We start from the raw sequence: 24,079 nt of genomic DNA, 5'->3' as shown, positions 1-24,079 counted from the left end.
GGCATAAGAGTGTATATAACTCATGTTTCTTCCAAAGGGATTCATGGACTGTAACATCCAAACGAAGCTGCAGAGTGCTATTATTTTGCTGGTTAACAGCAGGTTAATCAGAGATGTATTTTAAGTGAAGTTTTCCCTGACTGTCAGAGCCCAGTAAGCCTCTCTTGGGACCAGAATGAGCTAGCTGAGGAAAAAAAAAAACCAAAACCAAACCCCAAAGGGATCAGATGCTCCTCACCTGTAGTTCCTGTTCTGCTTTGCATCCTTGCATTGCACCGCGGCTGCCAGAGCCGGGACAGCGAAGGAGCAGGGTTGGTTTTTTTATTTTTTGGGGGGGGACATGGCACCCAGAGGTGCTGGAACTTGTGGAGGACAACACCCCTCGCCTTTTCCCAAAGTTTCTCCGCAGACCTCCCTGGGGGAAGGAGGAGGGCGGGGTCCCGGGCGGGGCCGGGGCGTGTCCCCCCTTATATACCGCGGTGGGAGCGGGCTGCCGGGGCTGGCCATGGCGGAGGGAGGAGGAGGAAGAGAAGGAGGAAGAAGAAGGGAAGGAGGATGGATGGTACCGCCGCGGGGGACCGGGGAGGAGGGTGAAGAAGAGGATGGGGACCCCGCGGCGGGTCCGGGGCTTCGGTTCTTTACCTGGGAGGAGATCGGGCGGCGGAACGGGGGGGGTCCGCCGCCGCAGGAGCGGTGGTTGGTGATCGAGAGGAAGGTGTACGACATCAGTCGCTTCTACCGGAGGCACCCGGGAGGGGCCCGTCTCTTGGAGAGTCACGCCGGGCAGGACGCCACGGTGAGGGGCGGTGGGTACGGTGGTGGCGGGGCCGCGTTGCTCACCGGCTCGGTTTTGGGGATGTGGGAGCCGAGGGAGCCGGGACACGGGCAGCATCGTGCGGCGAGAACTCGGGAGGTGACTTGGGGGGGGGGGGGGAAATTTGGGGGGAGCCGGGGGGGTGTAATGTCACCGCTCCGTCCCAGCTTTGCAGCTTCATGCGATGGAAACGGGCAAATGAAGAGGCTTAAGCCCCTGGGGCAACCGGACTGTAACGGTTTATCCAGCTGAAGTCTTTCTGATTACTCTTATCGCCTGATCTTGCTTTTGCAGCTGCTGTGAACGGCAGTGATTGCTTCCAGCCGGGGCAAGGTGCCACAAATAGCGCATCAGCCCTGAGGCAGTGGTGGTAGCTGCTTCCACAAACATACCTTTAGGAAAGGTATCCCTCCTAAATGCCACCCGGCATAACTTGGAGGGAAAGCAAAGACAGCATGCTTTCCCGAGCTGTCTTCCAGAAAAGTTTCTGTAGTTATTGCATGTGGTCCTTCTGACCCTCGAGGTGACCAAAATTGAAAGAACCGGCCAGTTAACCAGTGTCCAACTGCTGGCGAGTTAGTGTGCGGGCAAAAAGACTTCTGGTCGTGTTTCCTTGTCTGACTGCTAGTTTAATGCCGTAGAAACTTGTGGTAAATGCACACCAAAACGTTCAGAAGATTCCCTGGAGTTCTTGCCTTCTGGTATATGCAGAAAGGGTAGAAAATAGTGGTAAATTAACATCTATACAAAGATGTGACTAATGCGATTGCTTCCTTCCTGTGTATTTTGAAAGGAAAAAAAAAAAACCAAGACAAATAGTTCCCTGATCTTCCATATATAAGGGATATTTGAGGCTCATGGCAATAAAAATAATTTTCAGTCTCCTAAGTTTAAATTTCAAATTCTGTATTAGCTGCACCTTGCATTCTGTATTTTCCATCATTCATTTGCTCTAGTCAGTATGGTCAGATTTCCTTCACTTTAGCATGCTGGAATACCCCAGACAACAGGTGAACTTGGAAAATGCAGATATTTTATTTCAGGGATCTGAGCTGATTCTTACAGATTGGTTCCATGTCTAAATCATGAAGCCCTGCAAGACTTCAGCCACTTGTGTGACACCAGCTCAACTGTCTTCACACACAACTGTGAAGCACATTAAATAGGCTGTGCACCATAATGGAAAAATGCCTGCTTATTTTCCCTCTCTCTTTTTAAGCATAAAAACTCCAGCTCAAGGGCTGTAAGTGAAATTAATAGGAAGGGGTTTTATTTTGCTCCAGAGATGCTGAAAAACACATAAATCCTTTGGATAACAACAGCATCATCACTTCTGACGAGGCACAGTGTTCAGAATCTGTATTTATTCCTAGGCAAATTGATACATGTGATACTGGAGTATCTTGCCCTGCTTGACCTCTGCACGCTTGCAAGCTGTGCGTCTTGGCCTCAGCAAAAACTGTGGAAGAGAGTAAAAGGTGGAATATTTGCTACAGGTGTGTCTATAGTGCAGGTTTGGGTAATCCAGTCCAGAGAAAGCTGTGCTGGTACTAGTCAGCCTCTAACAGAAGGAGGGTAAATCAGTGTGTGTGGGCTTCTGCGCTCTCTTGTAAAGCCTGATTACGTGTGAACTATCTGGTTTAGAGCAGACTTGGTTATATCCACACTGAGTTGCAGTGGAAACATATCCAGGATATTGCAGGTGAAGTAAGAAACTCCTCTTCATTACTAAGAGCAGTTTCATGAGACAGTGTGAATTTAATAAGCTCTTTAGTTAGTCTGGAAGGCAGAGACAAAAGTAAGTGAAAGAAGCATAAATTAAGAAAGTCCATAAGACTTTAGTGAGGTCTGTGCATCTTGGAACAGGTCAGTTGCTTAATCTTTTGGATGTATAAAAAGTTAAGAGATGATCTTAGTTGGACTGGAAGATTTTACCAAGAGCCTTGAAAGATGATAACTTAAGAGAGGATGAAAAACGCAGAAGGTGCTCGGTAGGAAAAGAAACCTGAGGAATGGAAAAATGAGTATAATTAATGCCACAATATTAGTAAGGGTGACACTGCACCAAACTGAAGAGGAGTCCTTTTATTGCTGCTTTCTGTTGGGGTGTTTTCTCATAAAGGGTAGAAAAGCAGAGTTAAGGAATGAGGTGACTTAGAAAACAGGAGCAACAATCTTGCGACTGGAATTTTTGGCTGAATTCGGCAAAATTTCGTTGAATTTTGGAGACTGTAAAAACATCTGGTGTTGCAACATCATGAAATAACCAGGTATGTGCAATAGATTATTTTGCAGAGAAACTGCTGCTGATTTTTTGATTCATCAGCAATAGCAATTATGTGCACGGTATTCAAACCCACTGTATGTTACACGTATGCCTGTGTTAGTCATGCAGTTGCTCAAACTTATGACATTGTGGTGTAGAGGACAGAAATTTTGTGGCAATTTGCTCAAAGAGATTAGCTGGACAACTTCTTTTTGTCACGCAGCTGTTCTTAATAAACATTTGCCCAGAGTAACTCGGGGGCTGGAATGCAGTAAAGCATGGATTCTGGTCTGGTTAGGATGACTAAATTGAATCAGATGAAAGACGACGCAAAAGCAGGCGTGCAAGCAGATCAGTAAGTTGAAGGCATGGATTTACAAAAGCAATTCTGCATGGTTGGAGAATCTTTAGGGGAAGTTCCTTTCCTACTGACTGAATTCCCGGCTCAGCTCAGTCTCAGCTGTGCTTCAGGGCTCCAGCTGCCCCCTCCATGCTCCGTCGCTGCAGTTGTCTCCTCCTCTGCTTTTCTGCATCTTGGCCTTCCTGGCCCCAACCCTGCCTAGAGGCTATCACAACATTGCTTTTAATGCTCTTGTCTTTGGGATTGGTAACACCAGGCCTCTGCTTATGAATTGTGTCCTTGCATTCATTTCCTTCTGAATACTTCCAAGTACTAGAGAAAAATAGAAAGTTCTCTGGTATCGCTTGGTCCTTGATGAAATGCTTCCTGCCTTAATTTAGGAGTGGAATTCTCTACCCTGTGATTAAGAGGAACAACATTTTTCTTTTAAGCAGTTGGATTTAAAGGGCAATTTTCTCTTTGGACAAATTGCACAACAAAGAAGATGCCAGTCTGCTGATCAGAAAGGTCTTTTGGGCACCTGGATGTCCAGGAAGATGGAAAAGTCACTAATATTGGGGTTGAGAAGAGGGGGAAGAAGAAAAGCAAGGGAACTAAACTCTGCTTTAGGTGTACAGCGGAGATTCATTCAATTTTGTGTTATGGAGCTTGCATACCTGTAGTAATTGCAGTAGAGGAAGTCAGACCTCTTCTGTTTGCCAGCTGAAATAAGATCTCCTGTAAGAACACAGGACAAACACGAGAAGAAAAAGGTCAGAAAAAGCTTGAGGAGATAGAAAGGTAAACCAGCCATCTTTGCTGTTGTGGTTCCTCCAGAGTGAAAAGTCTTGCTGTGCACAGCAGGCTGAGGTTAGGAACGTAGAATTTGTTTTTCTTACCTCTTCCTTTACTCTTGTGTGTTTGCAGGATGCCTTTGTAGCATTCCATGTCAACAAAGTGCTGGTGAGCAAGTACTTGAAGTCACTGCAGATTGGGGAGCTGGCACCAGATCAACCCAGTATTGAGCCCACTAAAAACGTAAGTCTATCCTTGTAAATCAGATCAAAGATAGATTAAAGGGAAATATTCTGAGATTAGATCTTGTTCTTCCATACTAGCATAGCCCCTGGAACAATGGGATCCAGGTTCTTCACAATTTTTTTGCGCTACTAATTAAAAACAATGCATGAATATTAGTCAAAATCCACATTATGTGGTTGAGAATGAGAATTGTGTGGTTGTGAATTCATCCTGAAGATGAATTTTTCTTATCACAGCAATTCTACATAAATAGCAGAGCCTTGTTTTGCTCTCATGTATATCACAGCCATCGCCTTTTCTTCTTTCCCTTGCTTTGAGAAAGAGCTAACCAAAAATGAAGTAATCCTTTCCAGCTGATAGTAAATTTTCAGACTGTACTCCCTTCTGTTGTAGGTAGCTGTAGGAAGAGACTGCAGGCAGAGTGTTTTAGCCTTGAATTAAGTTTCACAGGCTGTATTGGCATTGCCCTTTTGGACAGCCGCCTTGTAGAGGTCTCAAGGTCATTCACAGCACGATCATTCACAGAAGCGCTGTTGCTGGCACCGTGAGAGTAACCGATCTGGTGTGTCGAAGAAAACCTCATGAGAGTGGCACAGACAACAGAATAGGAATAGTCTCGGAGTACATACACTCCCTGGGCTGTATGGTCCTCGCTGCTTCCCACTATCCAAGATTATTTGTTTTCCCCCGTTCCTTCTAGCCTGCCCTGACTTTTCCTTTGCGTAGTCCCACACTGCATGCTGAAGGGGGGCAAGATGATACATGGCCCCATGTAACTCGGACATGAGAAACACAATTCAGAGCAGTCTGGCTGTCCCAGAATGGCATGGCCACACTTCCTATGTAGGTGGGAACCTCGTGAACCCTCCTACCCATCTGTGGCCATACCTTGCCTGTTTCTGGATTCCATAGCTGGCCTGTACCAGAGCCTGCATGTGCCTTGCTCCATGCAAACTCCATTTCCCCAAAATGATTGGGAAAGTAGGCTGGCAAGTTCCTTTGTGGGGTGGGTTGCATGGAGACGGGAATTGGGCTTGGGAGGCATCTGCAGAGCTGGCAAAGACGAAGGTGGGTTGGTCTAGCACCAGTGCTGTGCTCATTTCTTCTTCCATCCTCCTTCCTCAGTGCTCACCAGCCTGAGGCCAGCTGGGCTGTAGGTGCCATTTTTCATACAGGCATTTAACCCTCCCCTGTTAACGTTGGGAAGAGTAAAGTGAAGTCATATATATTGACCTATTGGAACTGGTGGCAGAAGAGGAATAACGTCACCCAAAAGTCCTACCACAAGATGGCATGCTGTGTTCATGCACATACAGTACAACTTCCACAAGGCACAGCTTCCATCTGCGCCGTGTTACCTGCCAAGAAGGTGATGGAAGAAGCACCAAAGATATCATCTTAGGGGTCAGGGGTGCAAACATTGTGCTCCGTGACGGCTGCTGCTTGCTCCTCTGCTCTGCGTACCTTATCAGGCAAAGACACCGAGAAGCTGTAGGAGAGCAAGTTTACTAGCGTGCAAGCCCAGCTCTCGCCCATTTGGCCAGATCCTTTGCTCTTTCTTTCCTCCATTAAAGTGGTCCTTGGCCTTTGAGGCTGCAGTGCTATCCCCTAGAAACAGGGAACCTGTTAACACTGGTGCTTCCCACAGAAAATGCTGGTGAAAGACTTCCGTGAACTGCGTGCTACTGTTGAGAAAATGGGACTTCTGAAGCCAAATCAACTCTTCTTCTTCCTGCACCTCGCTCACATCCTCCTGTTGGATACTGCTGCTTGGCTCATTCTCTTCTACTTTGGGACATCCTTAATGCCCTTTATTGTCTCTCTGGTGGTGCTGACCATTTCCCAGGTAAGCAACTAAGCCCACAGCATGTGCACACGGACTTGCATCAACTTTCATAATACACATAATACTATTGCAGTGTCCTAGTCCTCTGTTTCCTTACTTGGCATAGTTCTCCTTTGTCATAAGAAGACAACCGCTATATGGCATGTGTTTACAGAGGATGTAAAGAAGAAATTCTGCATGTGGGGATCTCCCACTAAACCTAGTCTGGGATTCTTTCAGCAAGATATATTCTGGGGGAAGCCTTAAGAGTATCAGGATTTCATAGTTCCTTTCCGACTGTGACTTTGGAGCAGTGCCTGAGAAATAAATCTTGATATTTCAAGGCAAAGGATGGGTGTGGCACTGTCCTGGTCTCGACTCCTGTTTTTCTCCCCTCCCGATATTTTCTTTTTCCTTTTACAGGTCCAGGCTTCATGGTTACAACATGATTTAGGGCATCTTTCAGTATTCAGGAAGACCAAGTGGAACCACTTGCTGCATAAGTTTGTGATGTGTCACTTGCTTGTAAGTACCTGACCCTGGAAAACTTTTTAGATTTGATGGCTTTCCTGTAAAAGTGTGTGTTCTGAAGACTCTGTGGAGGATAGCGTGTTCAGCATTGGGCAAAGGAGGGGAATTGGGAAGAATCTGGCTCTGAAACTGTTGTACTTCTCTTACTTTGTTCTTCACTAAAACAGGGGGCATCGGCCAAATGGTGGACCCTTCTGCACTCCCAGCACCATGCCAAACCCAACTGCTTCCAGAAAGATCCTGATATTGATATGCACCCTTTCTTGTTTACTTTGGGGAAGAAATTGTCTGTGGAGGTCAGTGTGTGTGTGTGCGCGCGTGCGCTCACGTACCAGAAACTGGGAAGAACACCCTAGTCGACAAAAAGCACGCTATACCGTAAAGATCTAATACTAAGAAGTGATGACAGTTTCTGAAATAAGATTGCTTTCATCTGTGGCTACTTTCTTCAGCCTTTGTAAGCAGGTCACAGTTCACATTAAGTTCCTTTAAGAATTTCTTGAACCGCTGACAAGTAGTTGTAAATAAATTAGATATGATGTACGTGCATCATTTATAAGGTGGAAAATCCATCAGCAAAAAGGTTACTAGGTCATTAAGTTGCTATAGAATATATCTCAGTAATTAATGATTATTAGATAACTTGTAAACGTGAATATAAAGTATGTCTGCAGTTGGCCTGGGATTATTACTTTAATATTAATGTCTGAAGCTCAGAGATACAGGTGGCTTTGGCATGGCTATGCCTTCTAGGAGAAGGCAGAAGCCTTGCTGGGAAAGGCAGCCAGCGCAGCAGGACTGAATAACCGAGGGCTGTTCCTGTAGCTCCGTAGGACTGGTTGTTGGCAGGTCCTTCTAGTGAGCAGAAGTCATTTGACCGCGTAGGACGTTCTCGGCTTGTGCTGCTAGGCCACTTCCAGGAGGAACAACCTGAGACAATGCTGAAACGCTTTTGCTGTAGAACTTCATCAGTCCTTGAGACCCTGTCAGAGTAGCTACAGCAGTGAAATATTTTTTCCTTGAAAAACCCTTGCCATCATGAAACTGTCATTTAAGTGTACAGAATCGGAGAAGAAAGGGGGGGGGGGGAAGAGAGAAAATACATATGACTATTGGTCAAAAATAATACAACTTAGCCTTGAAATATCTAATATTTCACAAAACAAATTATGAATGTGGTAAGAACACAAAACCAACGAAATTCACCAGTTAAAGTTCACCTCAATCCACCCTCAGAATTATTTTTATTTATTTTTATCACAGCTTACAGATCACACCACCTTTTAAAGGATGAAATGTTCTGGTATAGGTTTTTACTACATCATTCCATTCCAACTCATACTGTGGTGGTATCTGTGACAGCAGTTTCCTTCCTACCATATGCCAGCTTACGGGCTGTTACCTCTATTTTGACTTGTCATAAGTATATCTAGAACTTCTTTTCAGCAATCACTTATTTAATTAATTTTCCCCTACGGGAGAAAAATCTCATGCTTGCTTAACAGTTTATCTCTGAAGGACTTTACAAAGCTGTAAGGCACTAAAGCCTTATACTAATGGAATAAGTGTTTATAGAAAAGGTGTATTAGGTATGTAAACTAATAGGACAGATACACAAGAGGGAGACAGTAGGAATGAGGGTTGTGGGAAGTGTGCAGGAAGAGTGCCTCTGGGGAAGGAAGAATGGAAAACAGCAAGTTACCTGTGCAGATTGTTTAGCTTCCACTCAGTTTTTTTGGTTTTTTTTTTTTTGCTGTTTCTTTTCACAGCTTGGGATCAAAAAGAAAAAATACATGCCATACAATCACCAACATAAATACTTCTTCATCAGTGAGTATCTCCATTCTCCTGTAATACCATGAGGGGTACTAATGGGGCTTGTAGATCTTGCTTTTGACCTGTAGGATTTGAGCAGAACTAAGGTGCCTGCATCAAAGAACATAATAATCAGTTTGCATCTAATTTTTGGAGGAGTTGAAGACCTGACTGGGTAAAACCCCAAGTAATCTGGTCTGACCTCATAGCTGATGCTGCTCTGAGATCCTGAGCTCCTTTCCAGCCTGAATTATCATATGATCCTATGTGAGATCAGATTTCTGTGCCCTTCTTGACTTGAAACACATTCATTTGGTTTGAGAATTTCTAACCGAATAGTTTGTTCTGGGGCAAAAAAAGTAGTGGGGTACGTGGGTTAAAAAAAGTAGTGGGTTAAGATGATCCCAGGTCATCTTAAAACTTTACTGCTTTGCAAAAATAAGTCTACATCTATTTGGACAGTGAAAAGGAGAATGACTCTTAAACCACTAATTGAGGGAGTTACTTGGGCGAGTGAGATGCGGGCTCCAGGGACTGTTTGTGAGCTGTGTAATGTATGGCTAATAAAGTGCATAAACAGAGCAGAGGGAAAAGTTCAGAATTTCTCCACTGTCGGTGCCCTGATCTCTAGGCTCACTCCTGCCCGCTTCTTCCCATCTTAGTGAAGCTTTATTCCTTTTGCAAAGCAGCACAATTTCAACACGGGACAAAGAGATATTGCCTCTTGCATCTCTCCAGAATAGCCTGAAGTCTGCTGCTTAGGATGCTTGCCTGAAAAGTGGATGGAATGAATTTGACCCCTAAAACCAGCAGAAATGGGGACTTTCAAGGTGTGATTCATTCTACCAATTTTTTCCCTTGACCTCTCAGGATGGCAGGAGCTGAATTCCAGCAGTGTCTCTTCTCTCAAGTGGCTGGACAGAATTAGCAGGGTTAGTTCAGATATGCATATCTCGGATACGCAGCTCCGAGATGGCTGGTTAAGGAAGGTGATCCCATGTTACAATGTCATATCACATCTTTCAGTAGTATTCAAATGTAAAGAACAGTCTGTGGGGGTTTTTTTGTTGTTTTGGTTTAGTTTAAGTACAACCGAGCTGTCCATTTGGAAGGTTGAGTTTGATTTCTTCTTGCAACCCAAAATCCCTGGTAGGCAAGGGATTTCCTATGTATTCCTGTTGTTCCCCTGTTTTGAACAACTGAATGGGGAGCCAGATCAAGTTTGGAGCTGTGGTAGCCACTTCTTGGAATACTACTCTGTGGCTGTTCCTCAGTTAGAAGCCTAAAATGCAATCTCAGGTTTGTAAGCACTATCAGATTAACGGACAGACCTAGAAATGTTTGGAGGCACTAATCATAGAAAAGTTTGGGTTGGAAGGGACCCCCAAAGCCCATCTAGTCCAACATCCCTGCAATGAGCAGGGACATCTTCAACTAGATCATGTTGCTCAGAGCCCCATATAGCACCCTAACCAGTGTCAGTCGGTTACCTTCCTGCAAAGCGGTTACTGTGGTATTCAAAAGGATCATTACGTTTCTGGGGTCTTGTCCTCCTTATTTTGGGGGATTCTCCACACCCCTTTTTATTTTCCTTTTTTTCTAAAAGAAGCCATGGTTAGCTCTCCATGAGGAAAGGGGAGGCAATACTACCTGTGTTGACAGGTGACATAAGCAGCAGCAGGCTCTCATGCTGAAGAGCAGGAACCGTCCTCAATGAAGCTTCCGAGAGCTTCTTGTCTTACCTGGGTTTTACCTCTTGAGGTCAGCAGGCTCCCAGATTGCTTACTGTTCGGTTGCGTTGATGCAGACTGATATCATCCAGAAAATTCTGCAGCCCTTGAACTTCTCAGAATATTCTACATATTGAGTAGCTGTTCAGACATCCTTGGCTTCCAGTTTGATTATCTGTCATTCAGTCTGGGACGTGACCAGTGATAATAAATTCTCCCTTACAGCTCTTCCTCCGCTCCTGATTCCCACCTACTTCCAGTGCCACACATTTTATGTTGCATACACAAAAAGGTATTGGGCGGTAAGTATTGCTACTTGTACAACCAAGAAGGGGTCAGTTGTAGGTCTTCAAACTTTCTTCTGAACGTGGAGCCAGCTTCTGTCCAGAACTCAGTCCCTGCTGTGTGACACCGTATGCCATTCAGTTAGGTCTAATATGATGGTCAGTTTGGTGCAGTGTTTTCAGTGGCTCTGCATAGTTTCTGCTAAACCCATTATGTTCCGCAGATTGATGATAAAGGCCTGAAAACAAGCAACAGGCTGTTTGGCTTGTACTGCTTTGCTTCATTTGCAGAAGCACAAAGTGTACTGTCTCCTTTGGGAAGCAAATTGGAAAGTCCGTAGTGGTCAGGAATGGGAGGATGTGGATTCATACGAACTGTTGCTGTTGATTTGTTAGCAGTATGCATATACTTGGCATTATATCCTATGCCAGGCAGCCAGAATTAATGCTTCATTCTTCCTTCTCTTGCATGTGTTATGCATACAAGAGGACAGAGCAACTTCCAGCCAAAATGAGATCGTTGGTCTAGCACTTAGTTCACTGTGGAGTCCTGGGCAATGATTTGATACAGGTCTTCAACTCGTGTTTCTGAATGCATAGTCATTTGCTGATATATTAATCTACTTACTGGGCGTGAATGCTCAGATTCACCTCTATTATAGCAAGCCATGAAAAAAAAGTGTTATTAGCTTATGTTAACTTGGATTGCTCCAGATGCTTCAATTTAGCAAAAACCTACAGAAGCTGAATGTAGATTGTTTTCTTGTACACATAACATGAAGCTTAGAAAAAGATTTCAGCGAATGTAATTTATAATTATTTTCTTTTCTTGTTGTCTCTGGTTTTGGTAGGACTTGGCCTGGATGCTGACCTTCTTTATCAGATTCTTTTTTACTTATGGAGCATTACTAGAAATAAAGAGTCTCCTGGCATATTTTTTTATATTCAGGTGATATCTCCTTAGAAGGTTCTTCAGCCTTCTTCTACATACTCTTTCCATCTGTGCCTGCCTGCCTTTCTCTGCCTTTGCTTATATCTTTCCATGTTCTCCTTTACCATCTCATTTTTTGCTTAGTTTTTTAATTCTCTAAAGTTAAACTAAGACTCTTCTGCTCAATTGCCAGTTCAAGTTTTATGTTACCTTGTTGGCTCTGGCAGCAAAGAGACTTCACCGAGTGCTGACCAAATTGAGAAATACTTACCTTACACAAAATTCAGTGCTTTGGGTGTTGGGTCTGCTACTGGTTAGAGAAAGAGAACATTTAACAGAAACAGCTTAGCCTGGGCTTGCAAATGCCCAGACATTGCCCAGCAGCATTGGCTTGAATGGACAATACGCTCTCCACTTGGATCATTTTACTGATTCTAATCAGTTTGGTCCTTGGCTACAGATAAAACAAGATGAATACCAGGCTACGTCAGTTTTATAACAAAACATATTAAATAATCATGAGTTTCATAAGGAAGTATGAAACTTCCAGGTTTTGGAAGTTCTTCCAGGTGCTGGATTAGCAAGGCTGGAGTTCAGCCATGTGTTTGTAAGCCTGGCTATGCTGTTACTTCAATGGTTCGTCATTGACTTACTTGCCTGTTACTGAATTCTGGCCACTTGTCTGATTGCACAGGATGCTGGAGAGCAGCTGGTTTGTCTGGGTTTCACAGATGAACCATATCCCTATGGATATTTACTATGACAACAATTTGGACTGGGCGTCTACTCAGGTAAAATATTTTCCATTCTCAAGAATTGTGGCCATACAGGTACAAATTCCAACCATAAGACAAGCAAGTCTTCTATTGCATTAAGGCAGAAAACCTGTTGGTAACTGGGAAGTGAAGGTTCATAGGATAACAGTTCATAACATCGGAATAATCCTGGATAACAGGATTCAGTCATGGCAACAGTAAAGGAGGACAGCAATGACAAGTTCATGGGCAACCTAAAATCAAAGCTAGAACCCAGCTCTATTTCCTAAACATACCCACCTCCCTGCTTACTGCATCAATCCGTCTCGGAGCTTTTCCACTTATGTGGAGATGGAAGTTTGTGTCCTGCTCTTGCTGAGCAATTTTGCACTAGTAGAATGCCAGTGTGGTGTCCCCTCTTTGCAGAGAGACTTATTGGAGTCCAGCAGCGAAGTCTGACCACCACAGAAGTTCCCTGCCATCTCTGCTTTTTCTGCAGACAGTTTTGAGAAGACCCAGGAGGAACTTTTGACTGTTCACATGCTTTTCACAGGAGTACAGAGCCAAATCCTAGTTTTACTGTGGTCCACGTTAGCTGGTCTATGTACATCTGCTGGTCCACAAAGCTGAAGGAGGATTATGATCCCTAGTTGGAGGTAGCTCAGCTTAGGCTAAAAGAAAACAATAGAACAGAGTAGCACAGTGTACTGTGCTCTTCAGACAAATGAGAAAGGCTGCAGTCACCAACGTGTACTGACTTTGCTTTCCTTTCCCCTCCTCTAGCTCCAGGCAACGTGCAATGTTGAGCAGTCTCTGTTCAATGACTGGTTTACTGGGCATCTGAACTTCCAGATTGAACATCAGTGAGTATGGACCCTGAGAGAGAATTTTCTTCCCTCTTTTTAAAAAAATATTTTTTTCTTCTCTTTTTTTTTTTTTTTTACTTTGCCCTATTCTTTTTTGCTCTGAATTCTACAAATAGTTGTGGGGCACCAATGAGTTTGTCTTTAAAATGACTGAAAACCCTAAAGAGAATCATAATGTAATTCAAAACCTTCACTGAACCCACAGGAAGGTGAGAATGACTGGTGAAAATGGAACATGGGCAGGATCTATGGAACCATACAGACAGCAGCAGGGTCTATCCAAAGTAGTAGCTTGTAAGCATTAATGAAAATGTACATGCTAAGGCACCCTGGTTTTAGTCTGACCCAGTAGTTTAAGCCTACCTACACTATTACTCTGGAGACTGAGATATGCAGCTGAAGGATGGGCTCGTCTCCTTTTCTGTGCTATGGAGATGGTTACTTCTGGAGAAAGGGGAGGCGGGGGAAGTAGTTTCTTCCAGTTTATGGCATCACTTAATCTGGAGAAATGTCACTTTAGAAATGCTAGAGACAACTGTGGAAAAATAACGGAGGGGGGAAGCAGGGAAGTCTTAGGAGTTACTTGTGCTAAAAGGGGAAAGAAGAGCCAGGAGCAGCTAAAGACCCTACTCGGTGTGAGCTGGGTGATTCCTGGGAAGTAATAATGAATGTGAACATGTGAAAGGTAGTATTTCTTATGGAGCTCTGGAAGAGAATTTGTCTGTCTTCTGTTCACAGCCTATTCCCCACAATGCCAAGACACAACTACTGGAAGGTGGCTCCTCTGGTGAAGTCCTTGTGTGCCAAACACGGCATTGAGTACCAATGTAAGCCGTTGCTCACGGCTTTTGCAGACATTGTGCAGTAAGTAACACCACACTGGTAAAAAAATTGCAGAAGGCTGGAGGAGAGATTGGAATCCTAAGAACAAGAGCTGGCTTGTTCTTCTTATACAAACTAACACAGAGAAACCCTCATTTCCCTTGTTCCCACCAACTCTCCCCTAAGCAACCCTGCATAATTTGGCCTCTTGTGCTCTCTCTTTCTCCCTCAGCTCTCTGAAGAATTCAGGAGAGCTCTGGCTTGATGCCTACCTACACAAATAAGACAAGGCTTGATGGTACCATTTGCAGCCTGCCACATCTTTGCATTCCCAGCAAGCTGAGGAGCAGGGACCACAAGGGACTCTATGGCAGAAGAAAATGGATAAGAACTGAAGAATGATTCCAATAGATATGAAGTTACCTGAATTTTACTTCTGGTCTTTCCTGGTGTTTTGCTTCAGATGTGTTAAGAGTGGATAGGGCAAGCAGGAGATGAATGGTTAGAACAGGGAGAAACTCTTTGCTAATTGTGTCTGAGTAAGTATGGCCAAAGCATTTTGGAGCCTGAGTATGTGTTCAAGTCAGATCATGGACTGGTGCAGCTGCATACACTTAGCTTCATGTCAGGGGGTTTTTTAGCTACTCCTCATGGGGAAGGCTTAATGCTTAATACAACATCTGCTTATTTGAAGTCATATGAAATGGCACAGGATTTTGAATTAACATGGTGTTCCAGCAATGTGCTTAAATTATAATAAATTATAATAAACTACATATACTCCAAGTGTTATAGCAATTGCAATATGCAGCTGACTAACAACATAACTGTGTTTCCTATTACTGTTCTCTAGAGCATCCTCATTTTCACAATGCCAGGCATCCCCAGTTGTCAGGAAGAAATACATGGGTTGAAACTGGCTCAAGCCCACTGCTCTCTTCAAAGTTTCTTTATTCATTGTTTGGTTTTTGTACTTTGAGTTGGGCTGAACCATGTATATGTTACCCATGCTGGTCTGGCTGAGTTGTTTATAACCATGAGGTCTCCAAAGTCAAGTCTGAGCACTTTGGGGCACTTAAACACTTTCATGCTTGTGCTCCTTCATGCCACATCCTTTGTCTTTGCTACTCAAAGCTGCTACTATTATACCAGATCTGTGTTTCATTATGTTAACAGGCAGCTATATTCCATTCTACTTAGAGAGACTACTTATATAGATACCTGTAACAAGACAATGATCATACTATAGAAAGATAAAACAAAAGTAAAATAAATTAGCCATAGACATTTGGTCAAATAGACAAGTTTTATTTGGTTTAGCTGCAACAGCAAAGTTGCAGACAGGCCAGTAAAAGATCAGACTGAACAAGCCTGACAAGCCTCAGTTCCGAGGCTTTGCAAACTCAATACAAAGTTGAGCCATGATTTGGCTCCACATAATTCATATAAATCACAAACCCATGATAATCACTAAACAGCTCTTCAGGCTTGCCTCAGTCTGTGGTGTTTGCACTGCACCTTGACCAGATGCTAGTTGTAGGTGAAGCCACAGCAGGTAAGGTCACTTGCTTAGAGAATGATAGGGCTCTACCAAAAAGTATAAAAGCAGCAGCTAATGGCTAATACAGTTATGAATAAAAATTACTATCAATTAATGTCATAGGTTCATAGTATAAAAGCAGATCTAATACATACATAAGCTATGTTACTATAAGAGTAAGTATACCCCTTAAACTAGTTTTGTCCTGTTGTAAGTCTGCATTTCTTTGTCAGGGACAATCAGTTATAAAGTGGTTGTTACACTTAGCTCATAAAGCCATTTTGTCTAAAACAAAGGCACCCACTCACTGGTTGGGTGGTCAATTGCTCCATCGCTCTCCCCGGAGCCTCCATGGCACGTAGTCTCTGCTTAGCTGCTCTTCAGAGCATTCCTCATCTGTGTGTATGTTTCTTTGGTCTGTCACGTTTCACAAATCTGATCCAAGCTCTTTAATAAGTAAAATAGAAATTTTCTTTTGGCCGCCTTTTGGAAGGATTTTTTGAGGAATTTTAGGGAAGGGGGCATTAGTAAGTAGTAAGAACAGTGAAAGTCAGCTGCTATTAGTAGTAGAAACTCTCTAGCCCATAGTTATACTGATAGTTATTAGCCATAAAGCTAAAAATAATAGTAGTATTATCCACTAGTAGACATGAGTAATAAACAAACCTGGACGTAACACAGCTGAGTTCCTGGACCTGAGCGCTCTCTCAATCAAACATGGATTGTTGCTTATAATTTTCTAGTTAGTAATAATCCTGGTTTCTTTATTTAAGGATGGCACTAGGAGAAAAGAGTGCTCGTATTCTCTTTTCTCTATTAGGGAGGCAGCACCAGAACAGACATTGTGTCTTGTACACAGCCATACTGTATTTCCCTCTTGACAGAGAAGCTGTGATTACTGGGACTAAGGGTGCCAGTATGCTCCTGGTATATATTTTAACCTGTACAAAAGAAACTTACTGTATTGTCATGGTTTAACCCCAGCCAGCAACTAAGCACCATGCAGCCACTTGCTCACTCCCCGCTGCAGTGGGATGGGAGAGAGAATCAAAAAAAAAAGTAAAACTCCTGGGTTGAGATAAAGACAGCTTAATAGGACAGAAAGGAAGAAAATAATAATAATGATTATGATGATAATAACAATAATAACATGACAGTAATAATAAAAGAATTAGAATATACAAAACGAGTGATGCACAATGCAATTGCTCACCACTCACTGACTGATGCCCAGCCAGTTCCCGAGCAGTGATCCACCCCTCCGGGCCAACTCCCACCAGTTTATATACTGGGCATGATGTCCCATGGTATGGAATATTCCTTTGGCCAATTGGGGTCAGCTGTCCCAGCTGTGTCCCCTCCCAACTTCTTATACCCTGCATACTTTCTGCTAGGCGCAGGGGGACAGGGAATAGGGGTTGGGGTCAGTTCATCACACCTTGTCTCTGCTGCTCCTTCCTCCTCAGGGGGAAGACTCCTCACACTCTTCCCCTGCTCCAGCGTGGGGTCCCTCCCACGGGAGACAGTCCTCCACGAACTTCTCCAAGGTGAGTCCTTCCCATGGGCTGCAGTCCTTCAGGCACAGACTGCTCCAGCATGGAAGAGAACAAGAGCACAGGATCCAGACTCAAGGTTTTAAGTAAGTGAGACACTGACTTTTGTGTGTCAAAGCTTACTAAGGCAAGGCTTATTAACCTCCAGCTTATCAAGGCAGTTTTGAGAGTTCAAGAATAAACTGAATTACCTGAGTGGACTCAGATTTTGGCTCTGCCAGGCAGAAGGTGAGCCAGAGAAAGAGACTAATCTAGGTACTCTGAATCACCCTTGAGAGGAGGCAATATCTTTCCATTAATTAGTAAGACAGTGTTTCTTTGTCTGAAGTGAGTATCATGGCAAGTACATACTCAGACCCTGAAGAAATAAAAGACAAACTTTTGGAAAGGGGACTTTGGGAACAAAAAAAATTTATCTGAGTATCAGTAGTTAAGACTACTTTCTTACAATAATGAAAGCGATGAAGTTGATAAATAGAGATCTCACCTGGTAAAAAAAGATATAAGAAAGCCTCCGATTAGATAATGAATGGACTTTGTATTGTTTGTGCAATGATTGTCTGAATTGTATGCGCCACGCTCAGCACTGACTTTTACTTAAAAACCTTTAACCCGGTACAGTCAGCCAGAACATGTAAAAGATTTATTATTAAACCATTCTCTGCCCTGGAAAATGTGCAATATTGTTTAGAGTTTAACAGCACAAAGTACAATTCCTGAACCATGGGAGTAAAAGAAGCAATTCCTGAAAATTCTGTGGGAGAAGTAAGGAGTGAAGCAGGACTCAGAGTGCTATCAGTTATTCACAAACACATTTCCACTATTTTAAAAAGCCTTTTAAAATTACCTTAAGTAGTCTTTGAAAATAATTTCCTTGGGTAGATGAGAGGCCTGATTCTGAAGATCAGCATTTGATTTTGGGAGCTTTGACATCATTGGGCTTCTAGTGCAATTTGCATTCAGGACCCCTGTAAGTCAAAATGCAAAATTAAAAAAAAAAAAAATTAAAAAAAAAAAAAAAGAGAGCTGCAAATGTTTTCATTAGTTCAGGACCCAGCTGAGGAAAGGTGAGCAAGATTGAGACGAAGGGCTGTGGATAAATGTGGAATAAAGCCTAAGCAATACGGATCAACGCCAGAGCGAACAGAGGGAGTTGCCAAATTTTCCCCAGGTATCTTTGACCATTCTTATCAGTATGGTAGGTAGCATAGGTTTAGATGAAAGGCTGCCTGTATTACCTCAGGAAAATATTTAATAGCTTGGTGAGATTTTACAAAGAGGGTATCACTGAGAAGGCCAAAGAAGGAAACATATACAAATTAGTTATACAACCCAACAGAAAGCATAAAAAAAAAAATTACTCTTACGTAAAGAAGTTATGGTACATGAAAACAGAGTGGAAGTAGAATTAGTACCACTGCTAGACTATCTTCTCTAAATGTGAAGAATGATGGAAATAATATAAAATATTAACTGACTTCTTATTCTAAAATACAGCCTTTATTCCTGCAACTCTGAAACGCAAATTCTATTCTTCTCCAATGGTCACATCTTGAAACTGGAGGTCCAGGACAGACAGTTTCCACTGGAAATAATATTGAGAGTTTGAATTTAAAATGAAGTATTTTTTCTGATAAATTCTCTCTGGAAAAGGGTATGTTTTAAGAAATATCAGTGTGTGTGACAAATTTCATTTTATATATGGCACCTCATATTAATAGCTAGACGTCAAGTAAATGAAATAAGCACATTCATTTTCTTCTGTGTTATAAAGCTGAATGGTAAATAATAAAAAAATCTTAATCTTTAAACAAGAAGCTGTGTCTATTGAAACGTTGACAGATCTTAGCCAATTTTTTATTGTATAATCACACTGTTTATTTTGTGGAAGTGTTGAAACTATTCCTTATCCTGCAGTCTTCACAAACTTGTACATATATGCCTATCAGATGCATAACTTCACTAAAAAAAAAAAAATCTTGTGACTTACTTGTTTTAAATCTAAAGAGCGAGCAGCATTTAGAAGCAATGAGTGTCAAAAGCACCTTGGACTCTGCCCATACGCAATAAGTAAAGCGGGAAAAATGAGCAGAGATTTCTTCGTTCTTGCTTTTCCAAATTCCCCCCACAAAGCCAAGAGCCTTGTCAAGACCCTGTAGGCAATAAGAGCTACGATTAGGCAGAGCTACGTTGTTTCACCTCCTTTGTATGTGCCAGTTTTGATTTTTCCCCTCATCTCAAGCTTCACAAAAAGTAACAGCAGAGTTATTGCCTTATTTAACTGGGTTTAGCAGAAAGATTAGAGGAAAAAAAATGCAAGCGAGGCAAACTACGTTAGACTCCTGTTAAAATTACGCCTTTAGGCAGAGCAAGTATTGAGTAATTGAAAGCAGCACTGGTTTGGCCAGCTTGTTTGCCAGGGTCTAGGCACCTAGTACTTGAGCAGAGCGGGTTGGGAACAGGTCATGCAGACCTCTGCTCAGGCAGGGGGTCAGCCGTGCGCCATTTGGGCAGGCATTCGTTAAAACAGTCAACAAAAGATGATGTTTGATCAAACAGGCGATTTACTCTGCGTATTTTCCTTTGATCTATTATATCAAGGCAACGGTAATGGGAAGAAGCAACGTGTTTTAATGGAGTTGTTTTCTAAAAGCGAGGAGGAACCAAAAAGAAGGCTGGACCTGATCTATGAAGGTGAAGTAACGGCAGCGGAGTGAATAGAGTGAGCGGAGGGGGAAGCGAGAGATGGGTGTTTGGGTTCAGATCTCCCAGCGGTCTGTCTCCTAGACACCCTCACCCCTTCACAGTCTTACAGACCAACACAGTCCAAGTATAGAAACACAGTCAAGTATAGAAAAAGAGATATTAACTTCCCCAAGAGCTCAGTTACCCATTTATTCACACATTTCCAATGGCAACCCCAGCAGCATCCGTGAGTGAAAGCCAGAATTACAGCTGAAAACTCAGCCAGCTACCACCCCAGGGAAGGCTGCCTTAAGGCTTTTTGTATTTTCATTCTGTGTGGGGAGTGTTGCAACTTAGTCTGTAGACAGTATCTGCCATCATCCTTATTCCTCAATAATTCTTACAACATATATGCACAAGGTCAAAGATAGATTCCTGAGACTTAAGTGTAGAAAATAGAAGAGAGATGATTCTTCCCCAGCTATTTGTTTGTAGAAGAGTGTATCCACTTGTGTGTCAATGCCGTTGCTGTCAGTCCTGAATCAACAATCACTGTGAGACAAGCATTTATTGCACTGAAAAAAAAAGAAAAAAAAATCAATAAAAAAAATAACAAAGTTCCCAGTACTGGTCAAAGTTTTAAAATGATGAAATCTGAGAAGAATGAGCAAAGAATAAACACTGAAGTTAACAGACACAGCAAATCCATATAAAGCATTTTTGTGATTGATCGCATGCTATGAAACAGGAAATGAAGTTTTTCTTCTGACTTGTCCCATTATAGCTTTACAGTATTTGAATCGGATCATTGGATCCAACTTTGATTACAGCAACCAAGCAAAATGCCTTTTATAATCTTGTAATGGTTTGAATGAGATGGATTAAGATCAAGGTGAACAGTTCTGAGGTTTTTGAGAAACTATGAAGACGTAGTCTGCAAATTCTTCTGAAAAAGACACAAAATAACTGGTGTCTACTGTTCTCTTTCAAGGTAAAGAGCAAAGTATCATCATTAAATGAAACAGGTCAGGCTGCAACTTAGAGGCTGAAAAATGTCACCATTAATCATATAACAGTACTAGACCTCCTTGATCCAGCTACTTTGCTCTGGTAAGCAGGATGTAAAAATATTTTACTTTTTTAATAAAAAAAAGTACAACTATCAGTTTACTAAGCTTTAGTGCGTGACCTGAAAATAAATGTCAGCACAGCTCCTGAGGGCCTGCTTACTTTCAGACTGCAACGCAGTGAGATCTCCAGCTGCACTAGGGTTGAAGTTTGACTTTGGGTGGAACCCCACCATGACAAAGGTCAAGTTTTTATCACACAGCTAAACCGTACCAGCTCTACACAGCAATCCAGGCTGTAAAAGTGTCATCAACACCAGTGAACGGAGTTATCAGGCTGCTTCACTTGTTATTATTTTTACATCACTGCCTCATTCTTTAGCCTTGATGATTAGCTTTCCCTGAATACATGAATATACAACCCATTACAGCCTTTTGCAAACATAGGGCTTTTTCAGGAATCTTCTTCAGGCTAAATGGTCCATCCCCACAACTGAAATCATCCTGAACTAGAAGAGAACCTCAGAACTTCTCACGTGGGAGAAGTTTTCACAGGAAAAGGACACTGATACTTTCTTGAGGGGACAGAAGAGAAAGGGAATGCAACAGATGCTTTGCAGGTACCTTAAACAGCTATTTGTAAGATGATGGTACAGCATGGATTATAAAGGCCTTTAGCTCTTAGTCTGGATTCAAGAGCTAAGTGGGAATCTAGTAATTACAGACAGACAAACCACAAATCCAGCAAAATTGCCTTAATTTCATTTACAATCATCAAAATAGAGCTGTAGTTCTTTTCCCAGTTCTGTCCAAAATGGCCTTATGCAACTGCTTAAGTTACATCCTCAATATCAGTTGAGTCAAGGGTATACTCAATCCAGCTTTCCACATCATGACCACACAATTGAGAGCCCAAACATCAGTTCAGATTAAGTTCTGGAGTATTGCCTGGGAGGAAAGGTCAAGCTTTACCACGCACTGCATATCTTTATGTAACCTATTATCTGAGAAATAAGAACATGCAACATATCACTGGATCGATCCACTTCTGCAGTACCGGTTTGAAGCCCCAAACCCCACAGCAAACAAAACTCAAAAGTACAGAAAGAACCGTAGAATGTGTTTGGGTTGGAAGGGACCTTTAGAGGTCATCTAGTGCAACCCCCCTGCAACGAGCAGGGACATCTTCTACTAGATCAGGTCGCTCAGAGCCCCGTCTGACCTGACCTTGGATGTCTCCAGGGATGGGGGATCCACCACCTCTCTGGGCAACCTGCTCCAGTGTTTCACCATCCTCACTGTAAAACATTTCTTCCTTATATCTAGTCTGAATCTATACCCTCTTTTAGTTTAAAACCATTACTCCTTGTCCTATCACTACAGGCGCTACTTAAAAGCCTCACCATCTTTCTTATAAGCCCCCTTTAAGTACTGAAACGCCGCAATAAGGGCTCCCAGGAGCCTTTTCTTCTCCAGGCTGAACAACCCCAACTCTTTCAGCCTTTCCTCATAGGAGAGGTGTTCCATCCCTCTGATCATTTTTGTGGCCCTCCTCTGGACCCACTCCCAATGGGTCCACGTCTTTCTTGTACCGAGTTACAGAAAGGTTTGACTTGAGGCTAGGGTATTATTGCCTTTAAAAACCTGCAGAGTTAAGGCACACTAAGGCTAAATGATGAGTTCCGACTCACACTGCGTGCCAGAATACCAGCCCATGCAGCGTGTGTGCATGTGTGTATCCAAGTGAGACCCCTCAGGACCTGCTCATTTACAACTGGGAAATACAGTCACAGGGCACACACCCGTCTTCTTCCCGCACCCTTTTTCCCCTGGAGAAGATTTAGCAATCCCATATACTCACTCACCTCCTGGCACAGCCCACTTCAACAAACATCCGCTGAGATTCTGGAATCCGCTGCTGCATTTGGCTACTCAAGTCCAAACATTTTGGAAAAGGGAAAACGACCTAGGAATAAAGGGGAAGGGCCCATGAGAAGGAGAGGCACTCCAGGAGAAGCTGTAATTTCCAAAACGTAAGTCTCAAATTCATTCCCAACTCCACTGTTACAGATGTGCATCTAAAATAAAACAGTAATAGGAAAGTGTTGAGCAATTCTCCTTTACGCATAACTGAAAATTGTATTGCAACAACCTGTGAAAGGAGTATTTGATTTTACTTGAGAAGAACACAAAGTCAAAACACAAGTGAGACTGTTTACATGACAAGACACAGTCTTTTTATTCTCACGGTAAGTAGCCATAATTAGATTTATCATCTTGTGTATTTGAAGAGCATTATTATTCTTTCAGTGTTGCCTAACCCTCTCAGTGCCTTTTGAAAAAGACAAATTTTACTGTATACTACTTGTCACAGTCACTTTAGCAGCACAGAACACAGGTCAGTCTTTTAAGCACAGCTACACTGAAATTTTGAGTTTTCAAAACAAAGGTAGCTGCAGAAGGTACATACTACCCACCTAGCCCATTCCATGTCTTCTCAACATTACTGCACGAGATGTTTCCTCTCTCTTCCTCATTCCCTAGTGCTTGATTTTCTTTTCTGACTTAACACCATCCAAATTTTAGCCTAACCTCTACTCTAAACTAGTATAAATCGCAGTAGAATTTATTAGTGATTATCATTTATGGGCATAGTCAGATAAAGCCCACCTGGACAAAGTTAATAAAATAGCTGTCCATGTTAAACGCTCTACTAAAACCTCCACAAGTTCATGTCACAGTGCCCTTTCCACCACACGGTCGGTAGGTGTACTTATCCACTGTTTGGAAAGGTTACCTTACAATGCACAATGAGGCACGAGGCACACAGTTCCTTACCTGTGAAACAAAAAGTAGGGATTTAGGAACAACATACTGCAATAAGAAAAGCAGAACTGAACATTCAGGTAATATAGATGTAGAATAAATCTCTGTACTGACAGCTTTTTTGAAAGGCTATGTGGTAGCTTTGAGACACTTCAAGTGCTGTATTTCAACTCTGCATACTCTGTTAACCTATTAAGAACTGTCCTTCACTAAAATTTGAGTGAACTGTGATGAAAAAAAAACTTAGATAACCTCATGACAATTCTGTAAATTGCCACCAAAGTTTTTAGATCAAAAGGTTCTTCAGCAAACAGAGGCTTAAGTACGGCATCATCGACAAACCCCACAGTAAAGCAGGACAGCAACTTCTTCCCATCCATACGGTACA

The 24,079-nt window shown here is 42.6% G+C and overlaps 1 protein-coding gene and 1 long non-coding RNA gene across 2 annotated transcripts; one reads left to right on the top strand and one right to left on the bottom strand.

Annotated features, from left to right (window-relative positions):
- The first annotated feature begins 533 nt into the window (after positions 1-533).
- Positions 534-15,121, top strand: LOC128152958 (acyl-CoA (8-3)-desaturase-like). Its single transcript, XM_052811743.1, has 12 exons — positions 534-796; positions 4,348-4,458; positions 6,110-6,307; positions 6,710-6,811; positions 6,985-7,113; positions 8,587-8,647; positions 10,588-10,664; positions 11,498-11,595; positions 12,272-12,368; positions 13,116-13,195; positions 13,937-14,062; positions 14,253-15,121. The coding sequence occupies exons 1-12, from the start codon at positions 560-562 to the stop codon at positions 14,302-14,304; spliced, it is 1,368 nt and encodes a 455-aa protein (XP_052667703.1). The 5' UTR covers positions 534-559; the 3' UTR covers positions 14,305-15,121.
- A 4,869-nt stretch (positions 15,122-19,990) lies between these two features.
- On the bottom strand, positions 19,991-23,693 carry LOC128152963 (uncharacterized). Its single transcript, XR_008238799.1, has 3 exons — positions 23,663-23,693; positions 22,731-22,831; positions 19,991-20,373 (listed from the first exon to the last, which is right to left on the bottom strand). It is a non-coding gene; the product is annotated as an uncharacterized LOC128152963 (long non-coding RNA).
- Between the last annotated feature and the right edge of the window lie 386 nt (positions 23,694-24,079).

This window comes from Harpia harpyja, chromosome 16 (genome assembly GCF_026419915.1).
Source record: "Harpia harpyja isolate bHarHar1 chromosome 16, bHarHar1 primary haplotype, whole genome shotgun sequence".
NCBI lineage: Eukaryota > Metazoa > Chordata > Aves > Accipitriformes > Accipitridae > Harpia > Harpia harpyja.
This window is presented reverse-complemented; position numbering and strand designations above follow the sequence as displayed.